Here is a 14,532-nt window from a genome sequence, read left to right as displayed (position 1 = left end):
CAGCAAACTTTCTGATTCCATCATTGAAAATGATGTTATGTTAGACAAGAAATATAGCTTTCATTTCAAAATGATCCGTAGTGTGAGCTTGAACATTTGATTCTAACAATTAAATGTGACAAACCCTGTGGTAGAGACAATAGATTGTTGCAGCTACAATTGTGGTGAATCCAATGTTCTATGTATTCATGTTTCTGTGTTTATATGAGTGTGTTTTTCGTCAGACATGTAAGATATTAAGGATAACTCCATTACCTAAACACAGAAGAAAATTGTTTTCAGGACCAAACAGTAGACTAATTAGTATTTTACCAGCATTAACTCTCATTAACATATCTCACTGATGACTGGTCAAAACAAATTGACAGAAAATTAGTTGTACTGTTAGATTTCAGTGTAGCTTTTGATATCAATGATCATGATTTGTTACTTAGGAAGCTGTTGGCTTACAGGTTTAAAAACTGTAGATCACATGATAAGTTACCTGTCAAAAAGAAAACAAAGTGGCACACTTTCCAACACTGTGATGCTTGAAAGTGGTATTTTACAAGGAAATTGCCTTGGACCTCTCTTTGTTAATAATATGCCATATGTGCTAAAAAATGCAAATATGACAATCTACATGGATGATACCACAATGCATGTCTATGTGGAAAGTATTGAGTCTGTTATTAGGTTACTTCAAGAAGAGTTAATGTTGCTTTCTAACTGGGTCGTAGAGAATATGCTTAATGTTTTGAAGATGAAGTGTCTTGTTTTTAGTTCTAAACATGCCCTGAGGTCTGATCCTATGTAATGTCTTTCTGTGCACGGTGTTGCCATAGAACAGGTCAGAAAATCCAAACTGTGGGGAGTGACTATAGATGAAACATTATCTTGGTCTTCTCATATTATAATTATTGTGTCTAAAACGGGTAGTAGCATCTCCAATATTAGAACAAGTACCTATTTGCTAAATGAAACAACTATCAAATAATCAATTAAATTCTTAGTCTTGTCTCATCTTGACTACTGCCCAACAGATTAGTCCTGTCGCTCAAAACAATAACTTGTAAAACTTCAACTCAGTCAGGGCAGAGCGGTATCCCTAACTCCCTTCTATCCAAAGCAGTGTTGAGATCATGCATGAAAGGGACATAGATGATGGTAAAGGAAATACTGGCATGTCGTCTAATTTTGTTTCAGGTAAACCTGGTTCTTTGTTGGTACAACATGCTCTCACCATTTTGATTTTAATCTTGTAAATAATACTGTTTCACATTGCGCGTAACTTTTGTGGGGACCCCAGGAAGAAAAGTCTTCACCGTGGTGAAGAATTACTGGGATCCTATTTTAATAAACAAAAAACAACTGGGCTTAAATGGTGAAAGAGTAGTTCAGGGAGCATGAGACATGGATGAACACCATAGATTCCAGACCTGAACCCTATTAAAAAGATGGCACACGTCAAGTTTCATGCACATAAATCAATGTCGTAACATTGCAGATTGTGGAAATGACGACAGCGAATGCATGCTGTAATAGAACTAAATTTAGTCCAAGAAAATATCATTGTGTGACCTTTTTTGTCAGGCTGTGTATTTTAAAAAGGGATGCACAGTAGAGACAATAAAAAACAAAACATTTGATTTCATCTTTTAGCACCAATTAGTGTAATTTCGAAACATTTTAATTTGGAAAATATAGATTACAACAGTCTCACATTTAATTCACAGATGTTGTGTGAGCCAGTGTGAAGATGAAGCAAAAGTTTTGAATGTTTCCAAAAAAGGAGCACATGCAAAAATACGTTTAGCAACAATTGGAAAGTGGCCTGTTTATATTTTTCACTGGTCAAGCTTACTGCGATGCGCTTCATATCCAGCTGTCTCAGATGAAGCACACAGCACAGGATGGCCTGCTTGTACCATGTCTCCAGGGCTACAGGATTCCCATCCAGCTTGAGTTTAGAATGGAGTCGTGAATCACCAAGGCAGGCTAGCAAATCCAAACTAGAACCAAAGGAAGAAAAACAATATCTTGTATCAAGTCCTTAGATTATTCTATGGAGATCTTTTTATCACAAAAACAGGCAAATCTCATCAAGAGACAAGATGTTGTCATCAGTGGAAGCTTTTATCAGCCACTTCCAACCTTGTTTAAAGAAAAAAAACTAGAAATGATAAACTGGTAATTTAGCAAGGACGTTGGCTGCCCGACTTTACTCAGAGGGCAATGAAGAAAGGAATATCTGATACGCTGTTTAAAATGCCTCATGGCAAAGGCAGACTTGAGTCATGTTATGAAAGGCAGTGACTCTATCTCATATCATTTCAAGTTTATCCCTTGAAGGATAATTTGTCTCAGATTAAACAATGAAACTACACATGAACTACAATGAGCATGATGCTCACAAATAGTATTCGTTGAATATTAGAATCAGATTCAGTCTTATTGCCAGTAGTTTTTACACAACATGAGAAATTTGTTTTGATGGAATTGTGCAATAATTAATAAAGGGAAAAAGACAAGAGCAAGGAAATGAAATAATGATAATAAAATGTAAAAAGTGTTAAGAAAAACATGAGCAAAACAACAATGACATTTTCGGAGGGAAGGTAATGTACATACAGTATATACATGGATGTGCAAGGTAGAAAGGGAGATGTGAGGGTCAATGCGGGTCCTGGCCCATGTTAATGAGGCCGGTGGCAGACGGGAATAAAGCATTTTTGTGTCCAAACTGATTGAAAAAGTACGTATCCAAGGTGGGAGGGGTCGTCCGCAATCTTACCTGCCCGCCTTAGGTCCTGGGGGGCAAAGTTTACAGCATCATCTACTGACCTGTTGGATCTGTAGGCAAACTGCAGGGGTCCGGGTGGGGGTCAGTAATGTCTTTGATGTGTGAGATCATGAGGTGCTCAAATGACTTCATCACCACAGAGGTCAGGGCATTGGGTCTACAGTTATTAAGCACTGTGGTACTCAGCAGATAAGGGGTTTAAAAATCCACCTGGCCAAGAAAAAATGCTTGACAGCTGAGGTGGCGGCACAGTGCACAGAAGCAGCAACTTTTGGTGAGACACAGGAGGAGCCAGGCCCGGAGGCAACCCACAGCCCCCAGAGCCTCCGAGTGACATACACAACCACTGCCAGCACTCTACTGGCTGCTTCTATGCTCAATGATGCACAGAATCTACAGACACAATCAGATGACTCAAACATGCGAAACCCCCAAAAAGCATCAGCATCAGCTATCTATGGACTCTTCCAACCAATAATCCAACAGCCCCATCCTCAGCAGTGGCAGCAGTTTGAAAAGGACGTAGACCACATTATGGAAGGGACATGGACCTTCGACTGAAAACTACTCTTCCAAGATGGCGCCAGTGTGTTTCAGCTCTGCTGGAGCAGTTCCTTATTACTGTTTTCTTTGGATTTTTGTACCAGAATGTCACTGCGTTGCTGTTTTATGACCGTCAGGCACTTATGGACTTAAATCAATCACACAAGGTACGTTTCTATCACAACTTTGAGGACCAAGCATTTAGACTTCCTCCTCACTTGGCCTCAGTTCCTGCTTACCTGCTGCGCACACCTATCCCATGGAGGAAGCGTGCCAAAAGACGGGGTAAACGCGGTTTGGAGGTCCAATCTCGGGATTGCTCATGGTCTCAAGGAAGTTCGCAGTCGACGGTGAATCCAACCTGTGGCTTCCGTGAGTCTGAATGCTGGCGTGCGTCATTTACCGCTGACAGCGCCGTTGCACAGACGCTGTTCCCGGCACCGCGGCGTGAACCACGGATGCCTCTGGCCGCTGCTCAGCAGCTCTCCACAGGTTAATGACAAAGTGACTCTGCGTCTGTGCTTTCAGAACGCTAGATTGCTAGCAAACAAAGCTCATCTCCTGAAGGACCTCTTTATGTCCCGCAAGCTGGATTTGATGGGCCTCTTGGAGACCTGGCAGCGGGAGAACAAGTTCGTTCATCTGAATGAGCTGTGCCCTCCGGACTGCTTTGTGTTTGGGACTCCTCGGGTCACGCGTCATGGTGGCGGTTTGGCGCTCGTGTGCTCCTCCTTTGAACTCCAGATGTGTAAGGTTGGAAACGAACACTCTTTTTACTGTGTTTACCGACCGCCTGGTCCTGCTCGTTTATTGCTAGATGAATATAGTGAGTTCATGTCATCTATTGTTAAGCTGGAGAGTGTATTAATTATTGGTAACTCTATGTTGGTAACTCTTCCTGTGCTATGGCAGCCGAGTTTGTGTCTCTTATGGATTCTTTTCACTTTGTACAACATGTGTCGGGTTCAACAGACACAAAAGGCCATACTTTGGATTTGTTTTTTTCTTTTGGTTTAAAAATTGACCAACTAAGTATTGACGATTTACAAATAAGCGACCACTGCTGTATTTTATTCAATCTGCCGTTTACACTGGCATGGACTACTACCACTGTGAAAAAACAGAAACGCATATGAAGCTGCACTCTGTGGGTTTTCTGCTTCGTTTGATCCAACTACCTTTTCTAGTTGTGTTGATGTTGATTCGTTTATGTCAAACTTCAATAAGCATTGTTTGACTGTTTTGGACACAGTAGCTCTAGCTGAAAGCACTCTGGGCCCTCATAAAAAAACCATGTCCGTGGATAAATGAAGCTATTTCTAACTTCAGGAAAAGCTGCCGGAAAGTGGAACGTTTGTGGAAAGCCACAAATTTCGAAGTACATAGACTCCATCTTAAAGACATGATAATGGAGCCTAATGAAAAAATAAAAAACGCCCGCTCTGCCTATTTCTCAGATCTTGTTTCACGAAATAAGAAAAATCCCAAAGTGTTGTTTGAAACTATTGAAAACCTTGTGTCATGCACCATGTGTCAGTGCACACGCAGGATGACTGCAATAATTTTTTTGAAATTCTTTGTAAACAAAGTTCAAAACATCAGGGCCAGTATCACTCCTCCTTTGGTCAGCTTGTGCACTACAGTAGCCCCTGTGTGCTCATGGTCCTCCTTCACTCCTGTCAACCTACAGGATGTTCAGGATTTAGTGGGAAAAATGAAACCCACATCGAGTCCAGTGGACACTGTTCCCACTCCACTGCTCTTAATCGTTTTTGATGTTGTCGGCCCTTGGGTGGTAAAACTGATTAATCTCTCACTTTTATCTGGCTCAGTCCCCAAATTTTTTAAACATTCTGTAATAAATCCCATTCTTAAAAAGTCTAATCTGGATCCCGGGGAGCCTATAAACTACCGGCCCATATCTAAACTTCAGTTCATTTAAAAAATCATGGAGAAAGTGGTGGCTAAGCAGCTAACCTCATTCATGGTACAACATGATTTTTATGATAAATATCAATCTGGCTATAGGTCAATTCACTCCACTGAAACTGCTCTTCTGAAAGTTTCTAGTGACGTGATGATGGCCGCTGACTCTGGTCGTTACACAGTTTAAGTTTTACTTGATCTGACAGCTGCCTTTGACACTGTAGATCACAGTATACAGGTTGATCGACCTAAATCTGAGATGGGGTTTCCTGGAGCTGTTCTACAGTGGTTTACTTCTTATATAAATGGAAGAGCTTTTAATGATGTAATGTCTAATGTGTCTGACCTGTCATGTGGAGTAGCCCAGGGCTCTGTTCTATGGCCTGTTTTGTTTTTATTGTACCTGATGCCTCTTGGTTGCTTGATCCGTGGTTTTAAAAATATGTCCTATCATTTCTATGCAAATGATATTCAGCTGTATTGCTCTTTCAATGATTCTGAGTTTCACTTCTTAACTAAATTCCTGGAATGTGTATCTGCTATCAAAAACTGGTTGACTTTGAATTATCTGCAGATTAAGTCTGGCACAACAGAAACTCTGATCATCACTCCAGATAAAAAGATCCCTTTGATCAAGAACTCCCTTGGTGATTTGGGCACAACTGTGAAAAACAGTCTCAGAAATCTTGGGGTTGTTTTTGATAAATCAATGTCTTTGGAGGGTCACTGTCATCAACTGACTAAAAACTGTTTTTATCATCTGAGAAATATCTCCAAAGTGAGGAATCTGCTGTCCAAACCAGATCTCGAAATAATCATACACGCATTAATCTCGTCACACGTTGATTACAGTAATTCGGTTTTCTCCTGTTTTCACAAGTCGACTCTAAAGAGACTTCAGACTGTTCAGAATGCTGCTGCCAGACTTTTGACCGGTGCTCCCAGAACAGCCCACATTACCCCCATTCTTTCCAATCTTCATTGGCTCCCAGTTAATTTTTGTAGTGAGTTTAAAATCCTCGTCCTTACTTGCCGTGCGCTGCATGGTCAGGCCCCTCAATACATTACTGACTTGTTGTGCAATTTAGGGCACTTAAGGGCGCATCCTTCGGTCATCAGGCCAGGGTCTCCTCATGTCCCCAAAAATGCATTTTAAAACCCAGGGTGACCTGGCGTTCCAGGCAGTAGCACCAAGACTCTGGAACAGCTTACACCAGTCCCTCTGTGAGCTTGTCTGTGTGGACTCTTTTAAAAAGCAACTGAAGACCGCGCTTCTCAGAAAGGCTTTTGATTGAATTGCTTTTCATTTTTATTAACCTTTTATGATGTTCCTACTGTTGTTTTAAATTATCTTGTGTTTTATTATCCTTTTGTGATGTTGCTGCTATTGTTTTACTTTCATTTTTGCCTGTACAGCACTTTGTGATTTTATCTGTGAAAAGCACTATAGAAATAAAATAAATAAAATTACTTACTTACTTACTATGCTCAACATCATAGTTACCATTGCAGCTGAGTGATTCGTTGGAAAAGGACACCAAGACCACATGTCACCCTACGCTCCAAACCACAGAACAAAGAAAATCCAGTATGTCAGGGACGAACTAAAGTCCCTCAAGAGACAGTTCAAGAAGGCAGAAGAAGGATGGTCCTACACTCTATCAAAGGTATGCATTGATTTTATTTATTTATTTATTTATTTTAAATAAATTGGGGTTACTTCATACGTATGCAAAATGCTATAGAAAATGTGATAATGTACACTAAAGAAGAAAAATCTACAAATAAATGTTCTTCAAAGTAATTTACCCTTTGGAAGGTCTAACATTGGGACATGCCTGTTACTTTGTCCTGTCTCATTCAGTAACAATGTATCAGACACTGAATCACACAGGCACCACACCAGCAGGGCTGGCATAAAAAGTCAGGTCATATCTATCATGGTGCAAGGTTAAGGAGGCTAATGAAGTTTCACATTTGGTTCTCTATACTACACTGATAAATAATTCTGATTTGATGAAGAGGTCACTCTTTAAGCTTATTAACTATGTTGTGGTGGTATGTTAGGAAAACACAAAAGAAAAAGGTAACATCTTTCATTCTGCACTGTCCATCAAGTCAGCGTGAGCCTGTCATGTTGACCTTTATTACTTTTTTTTTTTCACTCTGCTTCTAGATTACCAAACATTTCTTAAGAATCCACAGCCTTCAGTATTGTACCATTTTGATGTTAACTGAATGAAATAAAGAACATATTCCTGCTGTTTTCTTGGTTACACAAACTGTTTACTACAGCATCTATGAGCAGGTGAACATGTGCTGTGTGTGTTCAAATATGTTGTGTCCAATTGTCAGAGCTGCTAAGGATGAGGAGCCGTTAGGCCACAATCAGCCGTCCCTGTCCTGTGGGAAGGAGAGAGTTAAGAGGCATGGGCTCTTACCTGATGATGATGATGCTGCTGCAGCTGGGGAAGAGGAGCTGTAAGGAGGCAGCCCTGCCTCAGCCTTGAAAGTACAAGAGGGAGAGGGGATGCAGTGAGAAGGAGGGATGTGAAGAGGAGAAGGTGTTCAGGGACAGGACACTGCATCCTCCCCGCCGTCAGAGCTCCCTCTCCATTCTCCCAGTCACCTTGCAGCTCCTGGCTCTAACACACAGCATCCCCATCCACTCTGCGCATGCACATTCACATTTACAGCATGCTTCCTTGTCTGCACATGAAGGGGAGGGGCAGGAAAGAGAGAGTGTGACAGAGAGAGCATGAAGAACAAAGGAGGAAGAAATAGGAAGGGGAAAGAGCACTGAGTGCAGTGCGCTAATGCAGAGATGCTTACAGGAGGCTGACTTCACACACTGAATAAGAATCTTGTGTTTTTAGCTCGCAGCACATAGCTACAGTGTTTCAATACATCACAACAGAGTGAATTCACTGAAAGCTGAAAGATCAGCATACATTTCTAAAGGGGTGTTGAAGGGGGTGGGGGATGAGAGTGATGCTAAACAGGGCTCCTGTTGGTCAGAGGGTGTGTGGGCAGTGTTTATATGATGCTAAAAGAAAAAGGAGCACTCCCAGCAGCAGTGTAAATGAGCTACATCAGCATCCACCCAACGCCAAGCAGGCAACACCTCAGCTTTGCTGCCAATCTCAATAAGGTTTGAATGCAGTCTTCACTGACATCTCTGTGGAAATCAACACCACAGCAGAATTCTTATACAATTGTTGTGCAAATATGACTAAAGTCAGTGAATTACAACTCAATTTGATTTTCATTCCATACACCATATTTTTGACAACTCAGCGTCAGAGTGAATTGACTGTATTAAAAAAACAGAAGACATCAGAGCCCTGCTGACACTTCTTTTCTCAGCTTTCTACAGACATAGGGATGACAGAAACGTTTCTTTCAACACAATAGAGACTCATTGACTTACAACAACTGTGATATTCTTTTTACAGAATGCAAGTCATGATGCATTGATAATACAGAATAGGAATATTATTTTGCAAACTTAAAATGATCCCAATATTGATTGAGTTAATTTTACTACTCTTTTTTATTGCCTCTTGCATCCTCACTATTGTTTTCCTGTTACTTTATTATTATTCATAGTCGTGATTTCTTGCAGGTCCTGAGCTTTTCACCTCCTTCAGCGTTTGACCAATTTTGACGATTAAGCTATCAAAACATGTCTACAATTCAGCACAGGTGTGCTTGTACTTTTAGCAAGTTTTTTGCTAAAAAATGTTGCCATTATAATAATAGGGAAATCCCACTTTTTCAGCTTTTTTTCTTCAGCTCTGAACTGCAGCTGTTCGGTCATTCTTCAAACGATTTCAATCGTTCAACTTTTAGAATATTCGGTCTGTTGTCTTTCAACTGTTGTCTTTCAAATTTCTCTATCTTCAACTGTTTTTGACCTACAGTCCTTCAACCGTGGTGGCTTTTCAGCTCCGATTAAAGTTTTAGAGTGAAGCAGATCAATGGATCTTCTGAATTCCCTCATGCAGCTGCGTACTGCGACGTGGGGCAGCATCCTCACTTGCATTTTATTCAGGAAATCCAAATATTCTAGTTTCTTTTGTCTTCAGTCTCCTAAACACCAGAAGAAATACTTTTTACGAGATATGGGCAATATATTGTCCCATATTTGCCATAAAATGTAATACAGTTGATATTGGTATCGGTTTTTCCACCATTATTGAAAAACTGCTATTGGTTGTTATTTGAGGCACTTTCTCCACTACTGAAGTTGAATAAGTATTCTTATTTTGCACAGTTGACCTTAAATTACATTGGAGGGAGAGGTCTATGTATATATATCAATATAAGTTAATATTGAAAATCTGAAATGTATTTTTGGATAATAGTGGCATATCTGATATTGGCTGAAAGCTAAAATAAAACATCCCTACTTTTTTAACTTAGTCAGCTCCCAGTGGGTAAAGAATCACTTGCACCATTGATTTAGTATTTAAATCTATTTATTGATTTGAAGTATTTATGAACATACATACATAAACTCAAACAATATTCAAAAGACAACACATAGAAACAGCAAGCACTATAAAACAAAATTACATCATACATCAATGTTGGAAAAATAATTGTACACTGAATTCAGACTCAAAATGAAGAAGGAATGGCTGCCAGATCTTATCATAGTTTGGAATCAATCCGCTTATACTACATCTCAGGTGTTCAAGCTTCAAATGGGACATTACTTCTTCCTTCCGCAACTGCTTCTACCTGATGAGGTGTCACTGAAAAATCTGCTACAACCCCAAATACAGCTGTAACATGACTCGGACTGATCTTCAGAGACTGTCTGAATTTAAAGTGAGTTCTAGACCATAATGTTAAAGCACCCCAGAGAACCACATCGCTTGTCCATAGGTGTTTACTTAGTGGTAGCGGACCACACAAGAGACCCAAGTAAGACGGGATTACTAGAATGTTGTTCAAGGTGGACCCCCAAGATGGAGACTCGGCACCCAACACCCGTGTACCCCAAAACAGTTTATTGCCCAGGAGTTGTGAAGGAAGTTCGGTAAAGTTAAACATCCATCCTCCTTGCGTCTCTCTAAGAATTATCTTCTGATTGGTGGGATTTTTTTATTCCAGATGAAAATGGAAATGTACCTATTTAATTCCATTAAAAAGGCCGTAGGGATAAAGACTGGCACAGTCTGAAACAGGTATAGAAGTCTAGGCATGATAACAATTTTTACCGAGTTAACTCTTCCAACAAGTGATAGGGGGAGGCTCGACCACTTATCCATATCCTGTTTAGCTTTATCTAAAGCCCCCATGAAATTGCTTTTGAACAGAGGGTCATAGTTGTAAGTTACACATACACCCAAGTAAGTAAAATTGTCCATGTCAATTGTAAAGGCAAACCTCGGAGATCAAATTACTGACCTTTCTTGTTTATTGGGAAAAACAATACTTTTAGGGGCGGATTCACTAAAGGTTTAGGGGTATTAAAACGTGTGCAAATGTCACTCTAAGCGCTAATAAGGAGTGAAAACACCAGGGAATCAGGATTGTGTAAATTCAGCGCATCACAAGGCGCCCTCAATCCATTGAGCGCATTTTCCTCTGATGAATACGTAAAATAGGCGAATTTCACAAGGGGAGCAAAAAAATGAGAGGGAAATGTAAATAAATTAATGCAGTGAGTGCAATACAATTCATCAAATCAGGAACTGTTTGTGGTGACTGTTTCTGCACCGGAAAATAGTACAATCCACAGGCAGGTGCAAACAAACACGCAGAGATCAGCTGCAGTAAAAATTGACACAAAACAGAGCAGAGATGGACAAAAAAGAATCCTGACAAATTTGTCGGGGGGGGCCAACTGTTCTGATGGTGACTAAGGTGACCCGTTAACGGCTACAGGGAAAAGTTACATCCAGGAGTGTTCAACCGATAAAATTAACTTGACTCTACAAATGAAGATCAACAGAGAGATAAACTGTGAATCAGTTTACCTTAAAATATCTTTGAACATAGACGGATACGCTTGCTTTACCAAAGTGGACTACATAAGTCAAATTATTAAAAGTATTTATTTACAATTCTTTAAAGTCGTTATTTTAATTACAAATAGTTTATATAAATCCAAACAATGGGGTAGTGCATTTAATTTGCTCAACATTGCACAAACAATACTGTATTTGCAGAAACAAACCGTAAGTACAGTTTATGTACAGATTGCAATATCGGTAACAACATTTTAAAGATTTTGTGCAGCTTAACTATCTTTAAGTGCAAATGAAAGTGCACGCATTCAACAATGAACTATAAATACAAATATAATATATGGCCAATTGTATAGACAACTTCAGTGCCCGTCGGAAGTATGCATTCATGTGGGAGCTTAAGTAGAGTTATTTATGGCCAATGAGTATGTGTTTGAAGGTTGGATGTACAAAGAGGTGTACATACTCTGTTCTCTGTAGTGTTATGAAGGGGTTTATTTGCGGGTGCAAAATAAAACAGCGTGGTTTAATTCTATGGGACATGAACATGATAAATGTGTTTGTTGTTTTTTTTTTACTCACTTTTATATTTTTTTTGTTTGGTGTATCTTTCTGTAATGTATGTTTTTTGGAGTCATAATGTGTATTTGCGTATCTTTCTCTTGTGTTTTTGTGAATTTTTTGTGTAATTATAGTTTTTTGTTGCCAATGTAGTGTGATTCTGTAGTCATTTTGTGTAATTTTGTTCATTTCTGTTATTTTGTGTATTTTTTGTATATATATTCAGTTTTGTGCATTTTGAGTCATTTTCATATTTTTGTTGTCGTTTGGTGTATTTTTCTGTAATATATGTTTTTTCTCTCTCACACGCGCTGCAGAGAAATTTGTAACTTTCAACACAGCAGCCATTGCCGTCAATCACTTCTGGGTGAGGTCTGTCCGGTCTAAATAGCGTGCGGTCAAACTAACGTTTTGAAACGACATCATCTCCAAATAAGTAAAGGGGTTTATTTTCAGGTGCAAAATAAAACAGCATGTGCGAATTCCCTGGTTTAGTTCTATGGGACATGAATGTGATAAATGTGTTTGTTGTTGTTTTTTTACTCACTTTTATATTTTTTGTATTTTTCTGCAATGTATGTTTTTTGGAGTCAATATGTGTATTTGTGTATCTTTATGTTGTGTTTTTGTGCATTTTTTGTATAATTATAGTTATTTGTTGCCATTTTAGTATGATTCTGTTGTCATTTTGGTGTATTTTTTGTATAAATATTTAGTTTTGTGTATTTTGAGTCATTTTCATATTTTTGTTGTATGTATGTTTTTTGGAGTCATGTGTATTTTTTATTCTTTCAGTTGTCTTTTTGTGCATTTTTGTGTTTTATTTTACTCATTTAATATATTTAAATAAATAAATACCGTCCGTGAAATGTTTGAGACATTGATAACCAAACTCCATAGACATTGTAGCGCCAATCAGAAAAGTAACAACACTGCGCAAAACAAAACGTAAAGCTCCAAACTACATGAGTGAGTAAGTAAATTAAAGTATTATCTACAATTCGGCTGCCTTTTTTAAAAAAAAAAACAAAATAATTTTTAACCTTTGAACCGAGTGGTCAGAGCTTAGCTTCCATGCACGGCACCACAGAGAATCTGCAGTTTTCCAGATGGAGAATTGAACAGGTTGAGGTCAATACCGACTCTAGTGAAACAGCACGTTATTGAACAACAGTTATATGGTTTAAACAATGGGAAACGTGTCTGCAAAAGATGGTTTTAAATGATCTATTCAGAGAGCTCCCATGTTTTGGTCAAAACTATCTTCTTCTCTATCACTCTAGCCGCACACGTGACTCTTGCTCAGGTGAGGAGCTGTGTAGTGAAATAGATATAGATGGTGCGCTAGCGCCCCCTCACACCCTGAGGTGAATAAAATTCAAAAAAACATTTTGAAATGACCAAATCACACACTTGGGGTATTTGGAACCCGTTGACCAAGTTTCAGGTCGAACTCACACCGCGTCAGGGAGATATTTGCTCCACACGCACGCACGCACACACACACACACACACACACACACACACACACACACACACACACACACACACACACACACACACACACACACACACACAGACGTCCCTTGCTTTTATAGGTAGATTTGCAAAAATAAACATATTGCCTGAAAGCAGAATTTGAATGAAAAGATAACTATTAAAAACCAACATCATCATAGACTGTGACTGTCTGTGTGTGAGTGGCTCGGATATATACAGAGGCACACTGATTTAATAATGAAAGTGTCTAGTCGTACGGTTGCCGTACGAACAACACCCAGTGCTATTGGTACATTCACCAAAGTACACGTATGTAACATCTTTGGGTTAGGGTTAAGGATAGGTTTAAGTTTAGGGTTATGTAATAACCCTATATCGCAACAGTTTTTAGGGTTAGAGTTATGTTTACGGTTAGATTTAGGTTTAGTCTTATTCACATGACCTAAACTGGCCAATGCCTGACCTATCATGTGACCTAAACTGGCCAATGAGGGGCGCTGCATACGGAGTAGGCGCACTTAAAAAACATGTTATGCTGGATGTTGCTGTTTATCCAAGATACCCCTGGAACGATGACAGTCCATCACCTTTGTGGGGAAGTGGGGTGTCACTTATCTTCCTCATCAGGAATTCACGCGCTACAGTAAATTCAGCTTCAACCACATCATTTCCAGCCAATCTGAAGCCGGCTATGCTCACATTAGGTATAACGAAAGCACGTTACTGCGAGCCCTCCCGGAACCCATAAGGAATACATTGTCATGACTGAAATTAAAAAAAAAAAAGATTTTACATGAGTGTCAATGAGAGCAGCCTGGGCAATTTTTAATTTGACTGAGATCGCCAAAAAGGGGCAGTACTTAATGGAGCACAGCCCTGTGCTGATTGGACAATGACATAGAGAGCAGATCAAACTGTCGAGAACTGTCACAACCCTGTGGAAGAATATGATCACTAATTTTTCTCACCCATGCTTTCAAGTATAAGAAAACTATTTAAATAAAACAATTGTCAATATTAACAGCCGCTGAAAGAAAATGCAGAGTAAAGTGTGTGTGTGTGTGATGGAGAGAAACAACTGGAGTCCAGTGTGGCTCCGTGTACATCCTCTCTGTGGTGCAGAGAGTCGCTGTGTGCTGAGCTCCATGGATGTCGCTCCAGTGAGGTCCTGTGTCTTCTGCTCTATGTTTTGTCTCAAACACTCATGTCGCGTTGATGCAAGAAGCGTCAGGCCAGAAT

General features: G+C 39.5%; 1 protein-coding gene across 3 annotated transcripts in view; it reads right to left on the bottom strand.

Annotated features, from left to right (window-relative positions):
- The window catches only part of lrrc49 (leucine rich repeat containing 49), a 35,218-nt gene extending 27,290 nt beyond the window's left edge, over nt 1-7,928 (bottom strand). For 2 of the 3 annotated variants that reach the window (XM_028443241.1, XM_028443242.1), the window contains exon 1: nt 7,693-7,928. In XM_028443241.1, coding sequence (XP_028299042.1) covers nt 7,693-7,839 — 147 coding nt within the window. In that variant the 5' untranslated portion in view covers nt 7,840-7,928. Of the gene's footprint in view, nt 1-1,843; nt 1,992-7,692 lie in introns of all 3 variants that reach the window. The other variant, XM_028443243.1, reaches the window with a different exon arrangement.
- Between the last annotated feature and the right edge of the window lie 6,604 nt (nt 7,929-14,532).

The sequence above is a fragment of the Gouania willdenowi genome, chromosome 3 (assembly GCF_900634775.1).
Source record: "Gouania willdenowi chromosome 3, fGouWil2.1, whole genome shotgun sequence".
Lineage (NCBI taxonomy): Eukaryota > Metazoa > Chordata > Actinopteri > Blenniiformes > Gobiesocidae > Gouania > Gouania willdenowi.
This window is presented reverse-complemented; position numbering and strand designations above follow the sequence as displayed.